Here is a 21,061-nt window from a genome sequence, read left to right as displayed (position 1 = left end):
AGTTTCATTTTTTGATCAATAGCTGTTTGTATTTATTTAGAGCTTAGTACAAGTTAGTAGTGCTCTCTTACCGACTATAGTAGTGGCATTTTAAATAGTTTACATTAGTCCTTGTTTGTTGATTGTTGCTATATGCTGATTATAAAACTGATATTACTTTAAATGACCTTGACTCCGATTCGCTTACAAGTGGAACTTATCGCTAGTGGGGCACATTAAGATTTACAAACTTGTAGGACCTGTCCTAAATAATTTCTTATAAAATCGGTGAGCACATTCTGAATATATAATGATACGATACGAGTAGCTACCACATTACTCATTTCAAACGATGTTCTACCAAAACCCGACTTCGAGTGACTAGATTTCCGATAATATTTTCAACAATGATCCGCCCGGAGCGACTTGATCCGCACTCCAGATAATCAGCTGTACATAAGGCAACGGGCCAACCCGAGGATCCCAGCCAGCTCACTCGCAGGCTATTTTGCCATCGAAACTGCTGAGGGCAATGGCGAAGGCCTGCATGGCGCACAGGGGATAGCGATAGTCCATGGTGAAGACGTCCTCCGAGGTGCGGCCGAACTGCATCACTATGTACTCCGGATCGGAGTCGTGGACCAACTGAAAGTTCTTCACCGACGCCTGGGTGACGCGCCCATGAAAGTTGAGCACATATGATTGGGTTTCGTCGTTCCACACTGGCGTCTTATTGTGCAGCTCCACGATGTTATCCATGTTCTAGTAAATATTCGAAAATTAGTACGAGTTATTTTTGGAATGTCCTATGCTTCCTACCTTCATTTTCCACAGATCGAGGATGCCCTGCTGCTTGGGATCCGCAGAACTGATCTTGACACGCTGATCGTCCTCAGTCATGCCGGGCAGTATAACAGTCATGTTGCGTGGACCCTTGAATCCCAAGATGTTGGTGTCCTGTGAATAAGTTGGATATTGAGATGGTTATCCTTTCATGGTGTCTTGAATACCTACATAAATGATAACGGCCAAGTCGAGTCGAGGACTCTCTGTGCTCTCCTTGTTGCCGTTGTCAAAGACCGTGAAGGATGTGCCAAAGACGTTGGAGCGCAGTTTGCCACAGAAGCCATCCGCATTGCGGGACAAATCCGTGGGATCGCAGCTGACAATGTAGTTGGATGTCTTGCTCTTCTTGCGCTTGCGACCTGATAAGGGCATCAAATTTGAATACAGCTCTTTAGAGGATCACTATCAATAACCCACCTCCCAGCAGAAATATCTTCTTGCCGTAGTCACGTTCCAGATGCAAGTAGTAGATGGGAAACAGGCCGCGGTCCATGCCCTTCCTGTCCCGCGTGATGCGGCACTTGTAGAGCACTCCCTGTGGCGCTGGTTGCATCACGAACTGGTCGATATTGCCGATGACATCTCCCTCTGACTCGCCGCCAGTTCCGTTCCCCGTTCCGTTGCTGCTGCCGTCCAGCGTTGCGTCCTTGTACGGCGATGAGGCCATGCCGGCGGGACGCACTGGAGCAGCACCAGCCACATTGCGATTGGTATAGTCATCCTCGTCCAGATTGTCGCTGAAGGAATGCTGGCGGGCACGTGGTTTCTGCGATTGCGTCGAGTTGGCGCTGTGCGAGGCTGACTGCTGTTGCTGCTCAATCACCGTCACCGGACTGCTCTCCTCGTCCTCCAACTCGTGCGATGAGATCTCCTCTATGAGATCAGCTGAAAAGCAAAATAGTTCTATGGTTATTAGAGATCACTACTGCTAAGTTTCATCCTATACTCATTTTAAGCACAGTAACTACCTTTTCTTCGAGTGTACGGCCACTTACCCTCCTGGTTGATGGTGCTCAGGCTGCGCATGTTGTTGGAGTGGTTGCGACTCGTGTTCATGGCAACCGAATTGATGCCCCCGGGACTGCCGTTGGTGAGTATCTGGTCCGGATTTTGGGGCGAGCTGATGAACTGCATCGGTCCGTCGTAGGCGTGCAGCTCCCGGCTGTTGCTGCGCATTCCGGACATGGGTCGGTTGATCTGCAAATCGCTGGCCTGGACCATTCCCGGCGAGGCTCTCTTCTGCCGGATGTAGGCCTCCATCAGCTGGCGCTGCAAGCAAATATTGTTTACTTCAAGCTCTAATCGCAAGTCGCTCACGGATTACTAAGATTACGAACCACCTAGGGTAATAAGATAATAAATCAAATAATTGCGATTTCAAGTGCACTGGCTGATAGGAGCCAGTGGAATGTTTGGTGGCATGGTGGCAATTAGTTTTGATTTTCCGTAAACCCAATTAGGCGGCCCAGTTTCAAGTTGCAACAAATTGCTGGAACTGAATTTACACCCACGCAGCGGATAAATAACCGCAGTAAATGCCACAATATTTGCATATGCATGGATACCCCTAATCCCCAACGGAAAAATGCAAATCGCTCAGCAGGTAATTGGCCCAGCATCCCGAAGGGGTAACAAAAACAGAGAGCATCAAGCAGTTCCATCAGCACCACCGCAGTATGTACTATCCATCCCACTGCGTGGAATCCGGGTGGGTGTGGGAGTGTGGGAATCCGAATGCAAATGGAGGTGGAAGCGAAACGACATGTGGGACAGCGGTTGATGTTGATGGCAATGATTTCATTAAAGATTTAAATTTCAAGTTCACGTTCATGTTTATCAGCAGGGAAAACAAAATCCGTATCTGTCAAAAGTTGCGATGAAATTGCGCATATAAATCAAGCTTTTCATTTTTTTTCTGCTTCTCAGGACGAAGAAAAGGATGTAATACCCAGAATCATTTATATTTAAATCATGTTTTTAATATTTAATAAAGAAATGTGAGCTGGCTTGCCAAAAAAACCCAATCGACATATGCATTTTGTATATGCTCATAAGCTTGTCTATGATTAAAAGAGTTATCAAAAATAAAATATAGTATTTTCCAATTTCTATAGCCAGAAAACAATCCATATTAAATAAATCCATATTAAATGTAAACTTTCTATAGATATCCTTTTTAGTTAGTTTATTGCATGGTGTATATATCTCTTGGAATACAAATTTCGGGGACTACAGGAAGTTAACGTTACTCAGTATGCTTTCGATGGTGGAGTTCACCTCGCGCTCCTTGGTCGCCGGAACGCACTGCAGCTGGAAGAAGCCGGGTAGATCCTGCTCCGCCTCGAACGCACTCGTCCTGTTGGCGCCCAGCCAGAGGTCGAGTCGATCGTAGATGACTCCAGTGGGTCCCTGCTGCAGGAACCAGTCGATGGACTCCCGATCCTTGAGGTCCGAGCCCCAGAGCAGGACAATGGGCACCTGTGCCTTCGCCCGTTGCACCACACCCGGATCCGCTTTGACAAACACGGCGTTCGGTGACACGCCACCCAGATCGAAGGCCTGGGCAAAGTTGACGCTCTGCTCCACGGTGCTGGTGCGGGGATCGGTGAAGACGTTCTCCTTGCTGCTGGAGAGGAAGAGCACCGGGTACATGTGCTGCTTGAAGCGCAGCAGGGAGCACAAGTCCGCGTCGAAGCTCTTGATCACATTGAGTCGACCGCAGCCATATCTTCGCACCACAGCCAGGATGCGATCCACGAACAGGTTCTTGTCCAGCGTCTGTTCGCTCTCAAACTGTCCATCGGCCCTTTGCTGTGGCCACTTGATCTCTATATCAAATCCGGTGGACAGGTTCACTCGCTCAAAGAAGTCCTGCAAGGTGGGGAAAAGTCGCTGCTCCGGCGGCTCCACATTGTTATGAGCCGGATACTCGACAATCTTGTTGCCCACTATCTGGTAGGTCTTCAGATCCTTGAGCTGCTCATAGGATATGTCCTTCAGCAGCACCTCGGTCAGGTCATCCTTGCTCGTTGGGGTCTTGGAGTCAATACAGACGCGAATGGAAAAATCATGGTGGATGATGGGCACCAGGTCACTGGTCAGCTGCACATCGAACTCCACAAGATCAGCGCCCAATTCAGAGGAGGCCAGCATGGTGGCCACCGTGTTCTCGATAAGCGGAGCCGCATTCGTGGTGACCGTAAGAGATTTTCCCAATCCCCGATGGCCAATCTCCAGGGCTGTCCAGTTGGAGCGCCAGTAGTTGGCGAAGCTGGTGCGCAGATCGAAGCCATCCTTCTCCATGGGCCGGATGTGCAGGTACTCAATTCGCAGTTGACCCACCACGCGCTGCCAGAGCGGCGAGATGAGGTCAATAGACACTTCGCCTTCAGTGCCGGAGAACGAGGTGTGCAGCAGGTGCGAGTAACCTAGGAGACGGACCAGGTCCTCCTCCGGCTGTTCGGCATAGACTTCCACCAGGTAGGCCACTCGATCCAGCTGTTCTAGATTCACATGGAACATGAGGATGTCACCGGTGGCGTAGGGCACTCCGTACTCCGGCTGCACTCGCAACGTACTGTCGCCGTACGCCATTCGCACGTACTCCACATTGGCGCGTGCCGAACTGAGGATGGGAGCTAGGATCTTTGGATCCACTGGCTGCAAACGCAAGCGCAGCTTCTCCTGTCCCACCTCCGGTTGCTCCTCCAAGCTCAGAGCGTCGCGGAACAGCTTCAGCTGCAGGATGTTGCCCGAGTCCTGAAGCCAGCCGCGCGACAACTGACGCTCATTGCCAATGAGTCCGAACTCATCGCTGCGATTGCCACTGAACTTGGTGGTATTAAAGGTCCTGGCGTGGACGTGCGACTCCCAGCGGCGAATCTGTACGGCTCCACTCTGGCCAACGGCGGCGGCAAAGTAGCGATACTCCACGCTGCTGTTCTGCGGTATCTCCACGGAGGCGCTCCAAACATTGAGGATTGCAGTGCGGTTGAGGAGCACGGCACGTCCCGCTTGCCAGGCGCCCAGCACTGGCAGGTTGCCCACCAGGGCAGGCCGCTCGAAGGACGCCAGTTGATCCGTATCCGGCAGCGTTAGGGTGAAGTTGAAGACCAGCGGAGCATTCCTCTTGAGGGGCACATAGCGTCGCGCGGCGTAGTACTTCTCGTAGTAGGAGGTGTCGCAGAACGTCTCCACGGGCAGCAGGCACAGGGCACTGAGCCAGGCGACGGTGAATGCCGCGAAAGTCTTCGACCAGGACACCGACATGTCTGCCCTCGACGGCGCACGAAGTGGAACTGTGTTCTGGTTTCTGGTGCTTAGGCGTCTGACCACCAGCTCTCCTGGCACTGGAATCACTGTGACGAGATTTATGGCAGTGGCCACATCTTCGAGTAGCCGAGATGATAAGGTTCCGTGCTATCGAAGTCACGGCGCGATAGGGAAATCCGTCTCGTCGGGCCGGCGGTCAAACCCGTTCTGTTCATGCACGTGTGCCTAAAACTCGTGCACTTGCCGATACAGATACATATACATATGCGGATACAGATACGGATTCATTCACAGATACAGCTACGGACTTAGATGCGAAAGCTTTGGGGTGGCGTCCACGTCATCATCATCAGCGGTGCCAGTTTAAATGAATTTGATTTCGAGTGTTGCGCAAAAGCTTCACCTTCAGTGGGTGGGATTGGAAATGGGTTTGCTGGATGGGGTGGCATGGCATGTAGTGGAATAGCTACATACATATAGAGACCACAGACCAGAAACTAAACTACTGATCTCCCCTTATGTGGTGGCTGACCCCCAGTCGTGCAATTCACATGGTGAAAGTTTGTCAACGTCCGTGTAATTCATCCGCTGCGCTCAATTAAGAGTATTGCATTGTTTTGATTTCTATTTTCCATTTCAGCTGAAAAATAATAACAATATTCGGAATGCACCAAGTTCCAACCTCAAAGCTAACTATCCTCCGTGACATGTTTACTCTTTTTTTATGCGAAAAAAAACGCGATTGTGTGAAAATTTGAAATCAGTTGGCTGGCAGGAAAAAAACAGAACTGAAGCCGTGAGCACGTACTAAACAGAATACGGAAAACCATGGGGAGCTGGTAAAAAAGCGAGTGACGTCGCCTTGGGCGAATCCGGTGGGCTGGTGGGGCATAAAACTTGGAAACGCGAAGTGGAGCAGCGTAGAACACAAGCACAAGTTGCAGGGGTTCGTTAACGATTTGACATAAATAAGAACTATAAAACGGCGAATGCATAAAGTTTCGCTTCTGGCTAATAAGACAGTCAATGAATAAGGCTAGGCATTAGATTTAAACTTGGCTAAATACATTTACATAGCTATCTTGAAGATGCATGAACTAACTAAAATTTAATATTAATTATTTTCTTTGATTAATATTCGCCACAAATCGACACGAGCACAAAGAGCACCCACACACACACACACACACTTACAACAACACACACTTATGCATTACAAAAGGTCAACATCTGTGTTGGCAGCTGATATTCGGTGTGTAGCATACTTTTGGGGGTCGCGTAATAAAATGATTACTCATACGCCCCGTGCGCAGCGAAAGGAAATTGAGAGCGTCAGCAAGCCGAACGAACATTGTGGCTTTTTTCTGTTGTTTGTTTGTTGTTTGCAAATACCAGAACAAGCAAATCAGCCCCTTAATCCTTCGCCCCGCCCATCTCATCCGCATTATACAGCTCTCAAGTTGGCAAGGACTCGCTGCTGATGTGTTTTGGCATAAAGGATTATATGCACGTATTACAGCGGCTCAAGTCAGCTTCCGCATGCCAAAAAGCCGACAGCCAACAAAAATACAAACGAAAACTTGGAACTTGGGCTGCAGAACAACCTATACAAAATGAAAACTTAAAATCAATGTTTATTTATAAGCATCTTGTTTATTTTACTAACTTTATCTATCTCCAAGTAATCACTCATTTGTAATACTAAGTTCATTTATAGAAGTTTCTTTCCAAAGTTTTCATTTCCAGTGTAGAATGCTTATGTAAATCGCTCTAATATATCAAAAACTTTAATAGGATCTAATAGATTTTAGCAAGGGTTGCTCCACTAGACGACTCTATCGCCCAACTAAATGCACGCACGCACACCAAATCGAATTACCGATGGGCAGGAAAAATGTTCATCAATTTTCACGCTGGCCCCACAGGGAATAGATATAGACTGGCAATGTCCACGATCCGGCCATTACCCCCGAAGTGTAAGGCATGGTGTCAAAGCTGCGTGGCAACTATTACGAGGGGCATGAACATCAGTTCCTCCAGCCTGCTCCATGTCCTTCAGCTCACATCCGGTTATTTGTTGCTCCAGCTGCCCTTGTTGGTTTTGGCCATATTGACATTCATTTACGTCCTCGCTTCATTAAGCCATAAGCGATGACCAGCATGCCGGGCGAATCATGTTCGCATTGTTCCCTCACAAAGGAGACACCAGCCGAAAGTGGATGACTTGGATGTGGTTGTGGAGGTGGCTCGGGGTGTCTTTACTTAAATGTGTTGCCAAAACTGGGATAAAGAGCTCCAGCGGACATTGGTTTATGGATTTGGCCATAAAAGTTGATTCCAAAAAGTCAAACTAAGAGTCAGACTTTGCGGTTACCCAACGGAAACTTTAAAATGCAGTGTGTGAAGTTTAATAAATAAATTTGACCAGCATATATCTATGGCAACATACGATGAAATTGAAACAAAGTTGTGGCTGCTAATAAAATTGCATCTAAAATTATGCGATGGCCAACTTCCGCCGGTAAAAGTTCGGCAAACTGTTCAACTTTGGATCGGTATTCGACATTCATGTGGCACACTCATGAATGTTTCACTTTGTGTGTGGCTTCGCAAATAGGTTAACACATCGCTGAACACGCTGCTCAATAGAAGGTTGTAATACAAATTTAATGAGTCCTTTTTCCTCTACTCTTTTTACTTTTGCAATTTAGCTTTGAAGCCATGCGTTTAAGGTCAGGTGAACTCAATATCCGGCTGGGATGAAAAGCAAATTAATTCCATTGAGTCATCGGATTTGAAAGGAGAGCAGGGAAAAATTCTTGGTTCAATTTGCAAAGGGGTTTTTGGGGATAGCTATACACTCAGAGAAAAACTATATCTATCTATATTCACTATTTTTGTAAGAAACTTCTTTCAATTACATTCTATTTGGATAGGATTGAATGTAGTTTTCTTGGCTTAAAATCAAACCAAGCTCCTATCTCTTGGTTGTTTGCACGTAACCAATTGGCATCCGAGGGCTTACGAGCTGTATCCTTTGCATCTGCATGCTGGAAAGCCACAGGAAAAGCAACAAATGGAAACAAGAAAATTGCTGCGGCCTGGCTTGCCTTCGTCCTTTTGGCCCCCAAGGCGTATATTTCAGCTCCTCTTTGGCTGGATGTTGTTGGCAAGCACTTTGATTTCCGTCTTTGGGGAACTGACAAGTGTAAATTCCTTGGCTACATGCCCGCTGACAAAGTTATTAAGTCTCGACAATCCACCCAAGGACCATTCGAGACGCATGAGCTCCTCGGGCGCAAATTAGTTACATTTTTAGTCCAATCCCCCCTTGCCTGCCACTTTTGTTGGGAAATTCCGAACAATAACAAGAATATCAACAAAAGCCAAAAACAAACACCAAACGACATTGACTGCTGCATGTGTGTGTGTCCTGTGTGTGTGTGGGTGGGCGCCTAGTAGTATGCAATGAAATGTGACGTGGGGCAAGTGAGTGAACAAGTGAAAAGGAATAGAAAACAATCGCTGCCACAGTTGTATACCACATCTATAAGATATACACATCCAACAAATATTATAAATATTACAATATATAATATATAGGATGTGATATATAACCTTACTTAAGCTAGCTATTAGCTATAATCAATGGTCACTTTTAAGTCATATGAACTGTTTAATCTGTGTTCTTTTAAACCATTCACTTTATGAACTTTACTCTACTAAGTCTGTAAATTCATACATTTGTTAAGTCTTCCGCCCAGGGTAAACGGTGTCCAAGTCACTGTGCCGTGAAGTCAAAGTAACACATCCCGCGGCGCCTCTCATCCTTTGTCCTACATATTTGTGGGTGTCGTACTGTCGGCCTGTATGTGCCCATGGCCAGGAGCAGGCTGGCAGGCGGAAAGACCGTGACTTCACTCGTTAGTGCCAAGGTACCATGCCAGATGCCTCATCCTCCGCCTCCGCCTCTGCTGTCCCCGTGGGCAGCTCCTGTTCACGCTCCTGCACCTGCATCGGGACATTGAGCAAACAGCCGACAGGCCGCTCTCCCCGTAGAAGGGTCAAATCAGTTGCCACTGTGGCATGTGCTCGCCCGCCAGGAGCCTCCTCCGTCGCTGTCCCACTGGCTCCCGATTCCCAGGATCTACATGTGCTACATGTGTGTAGCACATTCCCCGGCGGACTCCTCGACGAGAATTGTTGGCACGGGGCAAACACAATGAGTTGGCAGGTGGCGAAGAGTGAATTGGTTGCATGGCTATTGTTGCCACGGGAATATGAATACGAATGGTGTACACTAGAAAATGCCTATTTATCACATTAAGATGTTGATAGACAACAAGATGCTCTTAAGTATTTATATGTAAAATATATCAATGTGAGCTATATATTCACTATACTCTAGAATTAACTTTTTAAGAAGATCCCTTAATTGTTCTCAGTGCATTTGTAGATTCCCAAAGGCTGTTTCCACAACGTTTGAGGGAGGAATGCGGCAAAAGTAGCAAGCCAAAGGTGCTGGCAAGCCAAATATTAATGAACCTGGTCTTTACCTTTACTGACCCACATGGCATTGATAATGAATACTACGAATAATTCACTTAAAGAGGCCACAAGTCTTGAATAAAACAACAAAACCATAACCATTTTAAAGCAGAAAGCAAGTAAAATTTCCCTGAAAATTACCAATTTACTAAAAAACGCATTTTCCAATTACGACACGCGTTGTTAACTCCCAACGAACCCACTTTTCCCCCCACTTCCCACTTTTCCCCCCTTAATTTTTTCCAATATTTAAAGTTACGACGTTGAACATTCAGCTAACGAGCAGGAATAAAAAATGAATTTCAATTTTCTCTAGGGATAGAAATAAAATATCTAAAATCATATTTCCACACCGAATGTGTGTACTCAAGTGATGCCTGCATAAAAATGCATAAATTGCAAAAGTTTTGGTTCAGCCATTGTACACAGTTGCAACTGGCTAGAAAAATGTTTTTATTGCTCAAAAATATATATCCCATGGCAACTTTTCAGCGATTCAATAGTTTTTTCCGCTCTATTCGACGCAGTGCGCCAAGTTTGAAGCTGAATTGAAATGAGCTTAAGTTGCAAAAAGTAGAAATTTTAATTAATGATAGTGTGTCGCAAGCCATTGTCCGTGCAAAAATGTTGACCACCAACCAAAGCAGCTGAAAGAACCTTTAAAAAGTGCAGAAAATCTCGAAGGCATTCAGCCGAAATTTTTGCCAGGTCCTTTGTTTCATCGCTCAACCAACCAACCAACCACCTTTAACGGCCTTCCACGTATTTCAAATGGCTGAATGGCGAGAGTTTAAAGTTTAAAGTTAAACGCAACCCAAAAAGTGAGGTGTTTTAAGGACTATCGTAATGTGTGCACATTAAATGAATGGCCCACATGCACACATAGACGTGCCTTGCATCTGTACATGTCCTGTGGGGAATAATACATACGCAGGACGAGCACATCCTGCTCGATTCCCCAGTTAAGTTCGTGGTATATTGGCGCAGTCGTTCTTCGCTTGCCGTTTGTATTTGCCTGGTTCAATATGGTAATCCTCTGGCCACACATGAATCTCTCTTCCTTTTTTGCTCCTGACATCCTTCGCACATATTTATTTGCTACTTACGAGATATTACTTTTCCTCTGTTTTGCCTCCTTGGCTAGATAAATTTGCTTTCACAAAAATGACTGCAAAATCTGGGCTTAAGATATTCCTGTTGCATACGAAATATCTGTGTCTTTTTTTTTGGAACTTGTTTTTCGGGCTAAAGTTTTTGTGTGCGGTGCGAGGTCCTGGCTAAGATCCTTTGGATTTAGGAGCTGAGTTCCTGAAGGTGACAAAACTGTGCGGAATATAAACAAAGTTGCTGCGAAAAGTGTGTGACAAATGGCAGGAGACTTTGCGGTGGAGGAGCTCAAGATAAATACGATGTGGGGAATAAGCATTCCTCAGATGTGGTGTTCATAACTGTGGCCAAAAGGGGCGGAATATTATAAACATATAAATCTCGTTGGCAATTTAAGTATGCCAATAGTTCTCTTCTTCTGTTATATCTTTTTGAAAAAAGGAGTAAGCTTGCATTTTAGAACATTAGGGAATAACCCATACCAATGAAAAATATTGTCGCAAGGCAACCAAAAAACTGTTGACCAACCTTCCCAACTTAATCGGCTTTGCTCTGAATTTATATATATCGCTTCCTTTTGTAATTTAGCCAAAGAAATTCGCCTTTTTTGTGGACAGCAAACCAAGGTAATGGGGGTCCTGTTGAAAATCTTCTTTGGCATTTTCTAGCCAATTGGCAACTTTAAATATAAATGCTCTCTGTGCGCCTCTGATTGCGGTAACTGGAAAATGGCAATCCGAATGCGAATGCGGGGGGAAACTTACCAAGTCCGGCGGAAGCGGACGGATGGGGCCATCAACGAGCCACAAGGGATGGAGGAAGTTGCTGCTGCCCGCGGCAGGAGGAGATGAGGCGGAGGATTCTGCGCCACTTTCAGCACATATTGAACACATTGAATGGCAATGAATAAGGTCTGTCGTCGCATTGAATATTCATGGGCAGGGGGAGTGAGAATGGACTCGACCACATGGCCCGCCGGAGGGATTTGCTAATTCACTTGCAATTATGATAAGTCATTGGGCTGTCGGCACAGCAACTGGCCGTAGAGATTTAACTGGCTTTGGTTAATTGTTATTTGATAAGAGTTGAATCTCTGCATTTGAGTAAACATGGCAAAATCAAGGAATGAGCACATTCAGCTGGTGCATTTCCGCTTTTCCTTTTCGGCGGGCGAAACACGAGCGCAAAATTGTAGCCTACTTAGCGGCGCCCGCTGCCTTGAGTATGAAAAGTTTCCCTTTCATCTGCAAGCCAGAGTCCTGATTGCGCATCCTTGAAAGTGGCTATGGCATTCATCAAGTGAGGGGACACTTTTAAGCAGACAGTAATTATTTTAATTGCATCAGGCTACAGACAGATTGCTAATTAGTTGCATTTCAACTTATTAGGCGGCAATTTAAAGTGAATAACTTAAATATACCTTCAGTTATCTTCATGACATGCTGCAGCAACTCAACTGGCGCATAAATCATGCAGCAAAGGTCATAAATAAACAACGATTTTAAATAAAATGTGATTGATGGGCTCAAGGATGAACGTTGCTCAGAATTAGTTGTCCGCACGCACGAACAGTTTAGCTTCCCTATAGTTGGTATGTAAGCATATGGACGCAGGATAACAAACTCACACAAGGATTGCGTTGCCTTGGCACACTGAACGTCACTCCGACAAAGTTTTATCAATAAAAACGGGTCGAAAAAGTTGCTGCTGCAACATGCAACTATTGCTGCTGCAATGCCAAGTTGCACGGCTTTTCCTCGACTTTCATGTCATTTGTGTGCAGCCGAATGCCTTCCGTTTGCCTTCAAAGCGAAATTCGATATGCAATTTCTTTGGAGCATTTTTTCCACCTTATAAAGACGCGATATGATGATGATATGAGTGACGAGGGGGCGATAACAATGCGCCACAATCCGCTTTTTGTGTGTGCAATCAATATCTCATTTTTGAATAGTTCCACATCGTCCTTGATGGATGAGCGATGAGCTGCAGACCCTCGCGTTCAATGTAATTCCATCTTCTGAGGAATGTCGCAATTCGATTAAAATATGCAAATGTCATTAAGGGATTCTTTCTATTTGCGTATATCAAATGCCGCACTTTAATTATATACACCCCAATTAATTCTCCAGCTTTGCTGTCTTACAAATTGCTTTATCCATTTATTATGTCTTATCAGAACCAATCAGGTCACCTTGAAGCTGATTAATAGCTGGGTCAATAACACAATAGAGTTGTCATATGTCACTGGCAATCATTAATGTTCATTGGAAATCTGCTGCTTCTTTTGTGTGCACCTGTCATAGGCAGAAATACGTGAGTTGTTGTCAGCGGCAAGTGCATAAAAAAGAGATTAGACCTCTTTTCTGAGGCAAAAACAAAGGGCAAAGTGGGATTGATTGAAATGCAATCGCGCATACGACACGTGGTACGTTGCAACATGACATGGGGCGTTCTGTTGCCAACGGCTCCCGTTGCGTTTGTGGTTCAGTGTCAAAACAAACAAATAAAAAGCGGCGCAAAAAGGGAGCAAATGCACACCCCCCCTCCACTCAATCGATAAAAAACAAGCCCAGCCAGTGGAGCAGTTGAAAGGGGGCTAAAGGGGATTACGCGTGAATCAATTCAGAGAAAAGTGACAGAAGTTGCAGCAACGCAAAATCAATAAAAAGAAAGCAGCAATACGTGACTTTGATTTAAAAAATAGTTGGGAATGAATAATCAAATATAATAACGAATTGAATCAATTTAAAGTGTTAGTTAAATAAGATTTTTTCAAGTACAAACTCAATACTTTCGCAATCAAACGATTGCTTTCCCCGGTGAAAGCAAAAGGGCACATCCATGCAATCAAAGCGCCAAAGCTCGTCAAAGAACTAAGCCACTGGGAGTAATGGAGGTGGGTGGATGGGTGTGGGTGGTCACCCAACATGAGGAACGCACCTATAATCGAGCTAATCCAACCTGAACGCTGACATGCCTCAATGGCCCAGCGAGCGAATGGATGAATGAATGGGCGAGTGAGTGACGAGGACGTTGCCTTGTCGCTGCCAACTGGAAAAGGCAGCAGGACGAGTGCCCATTGGTTTGGGTTCCTTCTGTGGGACTAACTAAGTAACTTCCTAACCCACACACGCACACACACCAATCACGTATGGGGTAGCTTCGATTTTTCCGACTTGACAGACCGACCGACCGCGTTCCAATTTCAATGATAGTGCCTTTGTTTGAGTTTTGGCCTTCCACTCGCGGTTCGTGTAATTAAGGTGAAAGTTGAGGACGAGCCTTGACCACAGTTCTCCACTTTTCCGGGAAAACCTTCATACATTCATTCCTATTTTATGACAGACTTGAGTCATGGGATAATTGCTTTCAAGGAATTGATTTCTCATCGACTTGAATAAATAACTTTATGAAAATGAATATGAATGTATGGATGAATGAATCCTAACCAGATACTTTGGACTGTGATTAGGCTTACCAATGAACAAATTGAACCTAATTCAGTACACCAATTCATTTAACCGCATTACCACTAATTGTTCCACGGGAAACACTCCACAGTTTGTGGCAATTTGGCGTAGAGTTGGTCAAGGCGACGCAAAGTTCTCGCTTTCAGCCGCTTTAAGGTTAACCTCAATTAGCAGCCAATAGGTGGGGTGTTGGTGGTGCTGATGTGGTGGCGCCCACGCGGTTAGGCCCGGCAAACAATCAAAATCAAAATGAGGGAAGCATGCCGCAAAACAGCCGGGCATTTGCCACAGAATTCTGCCCAGCGGGGCAAAGATGTAGCACTTTGGGCGAGTTAATTGTTGCACACTTCGTGGGGCAATCCAAAGTTACTGACCGGAAAGGCAACACTTCACAATTACACGATTGTTTATTTCCTTTTGTCTGAAATTATTATAAAATAAATACAGAGTTTTGCAGCAACAACTCAGGGGAGACCCATTACGGATGTCGACAGCTTTTGCTTTTTGCCACGAAATCGGAAGGCAAAAATCTCCGGAGAGCTGGCGCTAAAAAATGGCGCTGAAATTGTAATTAAGCGGAGCTTTAAGCCAAATGTGTCGGATAAGCAATCATGGCCAGCGATTGGAAAAAAGACAGTAAGCCACAGGAGATTCAAACGGACGGAAAAGTCCCGGATACGCAGTGGTTCGATGATTTTCCACTTTTATGTGGGGTTTACTGCCGTTTACAAGGCTCGAAATGGCCCGAAGGGAAAACGCCAGCCGTCCGGCATTTTAGTTTCAAATGCTCGCTACTAGCGCCCAAAAGTCGAGAGCAATAAATGTTTCATGGGTTCCTCGACTTTATAGCTACCACCCACGATTCTAGCACAAAATGTCTCGATTTAAGAACTAAACGTTTATTGGGGATTCCGATGTCGCAGAATAATAAACTGGAATTCTATGTCTTCATTTAGTTTGATATGCAAACTTTCAGTGGAAATTTTCTTTTCTAATTGTAAACAAGTGTGAAATCATTTGAATAACATTTAAATACATGCAATTAAATTATTTGTTAATTGCAAATGAAATTGTTAGTACCTTTTTTTGCTCGCGCGAAAGCAATCTACATAAACGCTGTTTATTTTTAAATCAATAAACAGTTTCATAAACGGATTTAATTTATTGCATTTGGCCAACTAAGCTGGAAACTACACGGAAAGTGGAAATTCATTACCCAAATGAAAACAGAATTTTTATATGATTTTTCCGCGCTGCTTTTAATTAAATTTCTAATGAGGGACAGCCGTGGAGCTCTGAGTGCCGGTGTTTAATTTTGCCGCCGGCCAACGGGGCGTATGATGAACATTTAATTAGCTTACAACTCCGTTGGCTGTCCACTTGTTAGTCGAATTGAGTCTGAGGACACTCAACACAACGAGGGCAGCTCAAACAGTTACAGCCCCTCAAGCCAGCAAATTAATTTGCAAAATAAACGCATTTCAAATTGAACAAATACTGGTATTTTTTGCTGATGACAGCTGCAAAACAATATTTGCCAAGCGGGCGATGTGAAAATTCGAAATTGCCATAAATATTACAAAAGTCATCACAACATGAGCAAACGGCAAAAGTACCAGGGAAATTGAATTTTCCATTGCTTTAAATATCTGATTTAAATTCAAATTGAAGTGGCTGACTCAATTGGGCTTGCAGCAGTTGAAAATGCTCAAATCTCTGGCAAAAAGTGGCAAAAACTGGCAAAAAGCAAGTGTCATAAATCTGGCGACTTGTGCAAGATGGCAACATGGAATAATCTGACTATTAAGGTCCATTCCGACATTTTCGTTTTGTGCGACGCGAAGAAAAGCGGCAAAGAAAAATCTCAGTTGAGTGAGTGGAAAGGAATGGAAAGGCCAGCATTCCTACCTCCCCGCACCCACCTGAATGTAAAGGACACTCCAGCAAGGACATTGCAAGTTGGAAAGGCAAGATTTCGTAATAAAGCAAAGTAAAGTCAACCATTTCCGCTCGCCCAGTGAATGATATTAAATAAGCCATTTGTATTAACGTCAACTTCAGTTGGCATTAATTTCAAGTGCCGTTTTCATTTCGCAAAATGCCATTGCTGGATTTTACCAATCGCTGTGGCGCTTTTCATAATTTTCCCATTGAAATGCATGGCCAATGGAAATTTCGTTTAAGGCCGCATTATTTCCACACCTTTATGCATTTTAATTAGCCGACCAGATAAACGGCCTAATTAGTTTACAATTGAAAAAGACAAGTGCAAATAATCTGTTGGCAAACAGAATTTGCATTAATATTAAATCAGGCAGCAACATAAACAATTTGGCGAGCGTTGAGCACAGAATTAGTAGCACACATCCTTTCGGGATAAAAACTAATCCCGGTATAAGTACTAATGGCCTCCTGATGGGAGTTGAAGGTTTCGGATTTTTGACGAGGTAAAGAAGAAACCACAGACCACCCGACCACTTAATCAGTGACGTGAGCTCTGCAAACTGTCAGCTGCAGTTTCCGCTGCAAGCCGCAGCAAACCGCAGCAAACCACACGTGTGACAGCGGACCGCAAATACACAACCACTGGGCAAAAGGCGATTAAAGTCATTTAAATTTAATTGGTCATTTTTCGATACACAGCAAAAATAGCCATGTATAAATTAAATTGCAGTTAAAGTAGTTGGCTATTAAAGCAAGTAATTTGATTTAATAAAACATGCTACGTTTGACTTAACTCAGCTTTAAATGTTTGTCAGTGACTTCAATTTATTACAATTATTTCCCTCGCTTGTAGTTTTATTTATTCAATATATCTGCCATTGCCAGTTTACTGATTGCGGCTAGATATTTGCAAAATATTTGCTTAAATAGTACGTGTCTGTTGCCGCCACAAGTTTGCCAATTAAAACAGATATATTTCATATACGGCATGAAATAAATTTGTTTTTCCTGGGAAATCGGCAAAAACCGCTGCACTTAGGTGGCAAAAGCCGTGTGCCGAAAGTTTTCCGTTTTCCGTTTTCCCGGGAATGTAATTAATTTGCATCAGGCAGGATGCTCTGCTGCTCCTCGAATCCTGCATATGGGCAACTGTGATGCCGAAACTTTCTGTTTGATAAATTGAATCAAGTTTGCCGCCTACGGATGCAGTTGCTCCGGGTGCGATGCAACAGCAAATTGCAGCTAATGGAATCTGCAATTGAAATGAGGTCCTGCAAGGACGACGAAGCATTCCCAAGCTGCTAATTTAATGTCACAGTATCTGGCTCTCCTTATCTGACACTTTTACACTAAAATGAAATTTGATTACACTTTTTTATGAGCCATGAATTCTTATGGCTAAAAGGATTTTTGGTGTAACCTAATGTTTCTGTGGGTGAATGCAAAAATCTACCCCCAAATTTCTCTGCGTAATATTTTCCAGCATTTGACTGATGTCCTTCCTTTTGGCAACGAAAAGTTTAAAGTCCCAAATGGGAAACGAAATTGGAGTTTGCAGCTTGTCCACTAAGCCGGCAACTGGCAACTGCCAACTACAGTTTTAGCCAAATGAAAATGGCAGGAACATAAACCGAAATACGAGCTGTTGAAAAGAAATGCCAGCACGGAGCTATGAACGCTTTCATCCTGCAATTTATTGCCAGCTATTAGTATATGTGTCAAAATTTGTTGGCTTTAATTGAAAATGAATCGCTCTTTGGATAACCTGAGTGGTTCTCCTTTTTCCTTGGCTTCAATGGATGGTTTTTTCATCTTTGAATTTTCTTTTAGTTTTTTAGGTCTCATGTACAGGAGCTTTTCCGCTTTTCATATAATTTTGACCTTGATGGAAGTGAGTTAAATTGGGCTTGCCTTTATCTTAATTACCCGTGGTCAGCTATGGAAAATTTCCAAAAAATTCTTAATCAAATAGTTGTGGTAATTTGAGACACAAGTCAAATAATATAGCTCTTAGCGAATCAATCAATCAGTTCATAATGACAGCTCCAAATGCACATTTAATAAGGTATCCGTATTCTTATTAAATATTAAACCTCGACTTTGGCTGCCAGACGAAAAGTTTGGTAAATTCGATTTCGTTTTAGCCGGCTTTTCCTCTTGTTGGGTCAAGAACCTCGGACTTGAAGCAACAGAACGCAAATTACAGGCTCGAAACAAAGGGCAAAAGCCGTAAAGCTAAGTGTAGCTAGGCTAATATACATATTAGGGTGGATCTTTTTTATAAATGCTAAAAACATCAGCGTAACATGTATACCTAAATGTGTGTTTTAGTTTGAAGTACAGCAAATAGGGTCTCTTTCCTGCTTTAGTTATGCTCTAGTCAAATCATATTGTTCTCCTTGTAATAATCACTTCTAAAGCTTTAGAGGTTCACCCTAATCTACGCAATAAACTTATTAGAAAAAGGCGGTGCGTCACATCCTTTTTTTGGCCGAAATGTTTCTTTTTACGGCTTGCGTGAGCAAAAGCTTGAGCGATTTGCGGAAGGCAAATATTATATTCATATGTGGAAGTAGTGAACAATTGTGTGGCTTATTGGCCATTATCCTGCGGCTCAGTTCCTCGCCGAGCTGAAGGACTCGTCACCAGGCGGGAATCGATTTTGTGGCCTCGCTTAATGGTATTCCATGGGTGATGGCAACACGAAAACAATGCCAAACACTGGTATTGTGTATATTTCTAGTTGGCTGTCTGTCTGTCTGTGTTCCTATAGGGATACCATGGTATCCTGTCTGTGTAGTTGCCCATAGTGACGCAGGACACCAAGCAAAGAAAGGATACCACATTGTGGGTCAGCGGGCGTCCAGGCCGAAGACTTTATTAATCCTTTGTGTATATTTAGCGACCACTTTATGAGTTGACTGCCATATATCTTCCTGTTGATTTATGCCAAGTGTAAATTGGCTCCTTTTTTTGTGCCACATTCTCTTTTTTATGGCGGAAATAACTTTGTGTTGGCTTAAGCTCGAGAAAATGACCCAACACGAAGCATTAAAGTTCTATGCTAACACGTTCAAAGAAAATGATCTATTTATCATATTTATACTCGCATTTGAAAATGAAAGTGATAAAGCAAACATTATTCAAGCAAGCTGCTTTAAAATGGCAAGCACGAAATGTGCTAATTCATGGGAATTTGTGAGATGATTCAATGTGAATTTATAATTCAAATTCAAATTCAATCAAAATGAAATGCTTCCACTTATTTTCGATTTCTTGCAAGCTATTTCATTTGTAGCTGAAATGACTTGGCATAATGTTTTCATAATGTCCTTCCATTCGAAGAAGCTGTCAATAGCTGCTCAATGTTTTATAAGCACGAAATGGAAGCAACTCGAAGGACCCAGGACCTCCCACACTTGGCAGGCCAACCCAACCACATCGAAGTGATTCGATTTATGATGCAGTGGGTGGAGGAGGGTGGCTTTTGGGTTTGTTTGGCAGTTCCTCCGTGCCACCCAACATAATTAGGGCCAATGACAATCGAATCGGACTGCAGCAACTGCACCACCAGGAGCAGGAGCTTCGTTTCGATTTATTTGGACGCCGTTGCCAGGACAACAGACGAACACCTGGCCACGAGCAAACGGGCACAACAAAACCACTTGGAGAAGGCGTTAAGCCACTTGGCTGTTTCCATTTTCCTTCTTTTTTTTTTTTTTGCCTTTAAGGGGTGGCACATTTAGAGCGGTCAGCTTTGAGGCCAAAAAGTGAACAATTCCGTGTAATGCCTGCTGATGGCCCCTTTCGGCTGGTGCTGATTGCTCCGGGCTGCCCGAATTTTCCAAGAAAGGAGAGGATTTTCTTGTTTCTAGACCACATTCACAAACCGTTGGGCTGGAAGAGTTAAAAGGCCAGTGCTAACTTGCCTTTATTCATGGTCAAATGAAAAAAAGTTCTTAAAGCAAAAGTTTAATACAAGCAGCTATTAAAGTGTACACAAGGATCTAGGATATAGGATCGTTGGTTTAATTTATCCACTTTATGAAGATTATCAAACACAATGGATATGAATGATACTTTTAAACAATTTTCAAAAACCGAAAGGAATATTGAAAGGTACATTAGAGATTACATTATCAAAGATTATATGTATGATTTGCTAAAATCTAGAAAAGATGAAGCTGCGAAATTGAAGTGTTGGGTTTACCTGCTGTTCCATTTTCTGATTACGACTGTTGATTGCGGACATTTTTGGAACTGTGGCTGTAGATTTCAGAAAGTAATCTCAACTGTATTCCGATTTTCACTTCACTACGCGATTCAGATGATCCGATGAAGAGGCATTTGGCAAATATTCGGGAGTGACAGCTGTTTTGTGATTTGCGTTGAAAAGCGACTTTTCGAATGCGAATGAATGCAGCAAAACAAAAACCGATGGGGCACCAAAATATCTGAAGAAGAAACTATGAATTTAGCACACCTGGCGTCAGTTTGTATGGTATATGGTATGGTATGTTATATATTTTGTAGTTTGTGGTAGTGTAGTACGGCAGCACACGCGACAACAAAAAATCAAGGGGTGTTCTCGAGGGTGAGGATTTGAAGACTGAAGCCGACAGCCGGCTCTTCCTGTTCTCGCTCAATTTTTTTCCTACCGACGCGATCGATCGGAATTCTCCGGATCGCGGGCACTGAATGTTTGTTTTAGCCACTGAGCGAGTTCCGCCTGAATATGCATATATTTATAATATTATACAATCTATGTTGTGTCCGTTGAGTCGCGTGTGTGATATTGACCAATTGAGTGAATTTGGCGCCTCTTTATTTTGGTAGAGGAGAGAAGGCGATGTAACCCGTCGACCGAACCGCACGCTGCCAAAACAACAACT

At 43.9% G+C, this 21,061-nt stretch overlaps 2 protein-coding genes across 3 annotated transcripts; both read right to left on the bottom strand.

The window, feature by feature from the left end:
• Nucleotides 1-2: 2 nt before the first annotated feature.
• Nucleotides 3-21,048, bottom strand: LOC6615305 (protein king tubby). Of its 2 annotated transcripts, XM_032715216.1 has the most exons (7): nucleotides 20,970-21,040; nucleotides 20,380-20,623; nucleotides 1,821-2,094; nucleotides 1,243-1,710; nucleotides 994-1,184; nucleotides 799-936; nucleotides 3-741 (listed from the first exon to the last, which is right to left on the bottom strand). In XM_032715216.1, exons 2-7 carry the CDS (start codon nucleotides 20,419-20,421, stop codon nucleotides 472-474), a joined length of 1,383 nt encoding a protein of 460 aa, XP_032571107.1. In that variant the 5' UTR covers nucleotides 20,422-20,623; nucleotides 20,970-21,040; the 3' UTR covers nucleotides 3-471. The 2 variants fall into 2 exon arrangements, with proteins under 2 accessions (XP_032571107.1, XP_002039709.2); XM_002039673.2 differs by having other exon boundaries at nucleotides 20,380-21,048.
• Nucleotides 2,996-5,309, bottom strand: LOC6615304 (glycerophosphocholine phosphodiesterase GPCPD1). Its single transcript, XM_002039672.2, has one exon. The coding sequence runs from the start codon at nucleotides 5,092-5,094 to the stop codon at nucleotides 3,055-3,057; it is 2,040 nt and encodes a 679-aa protein (XP_002039708.1). The 5' UTR covers nucleotides 5,095-5,309; the 3' UTR covers nucleotides 2,996-3,054.
• Nucleotides 21,049-21,061: the final 13 nt, after the last annotated feature.

Source organism: Drosophila sechellia, chromosome 2R (assembly GCF_004382195.2).
Source record: "Drosophila sechellia strain sech25 chromosome 2R, ASM438219v1, whole genome shotgun sequence".
Taxonomy (NCBI): Eukaryota; Metazoa; Arthropoda; class Insecta; order Diptera; family Drosophilidae; genus Drosophila; species Drosophila sechellia.
The sequence above is the reverse complement of the archived record's forward strand: the minus strand, read 5'-3'. Positions and strand labels throughout refer to the sequence as shown.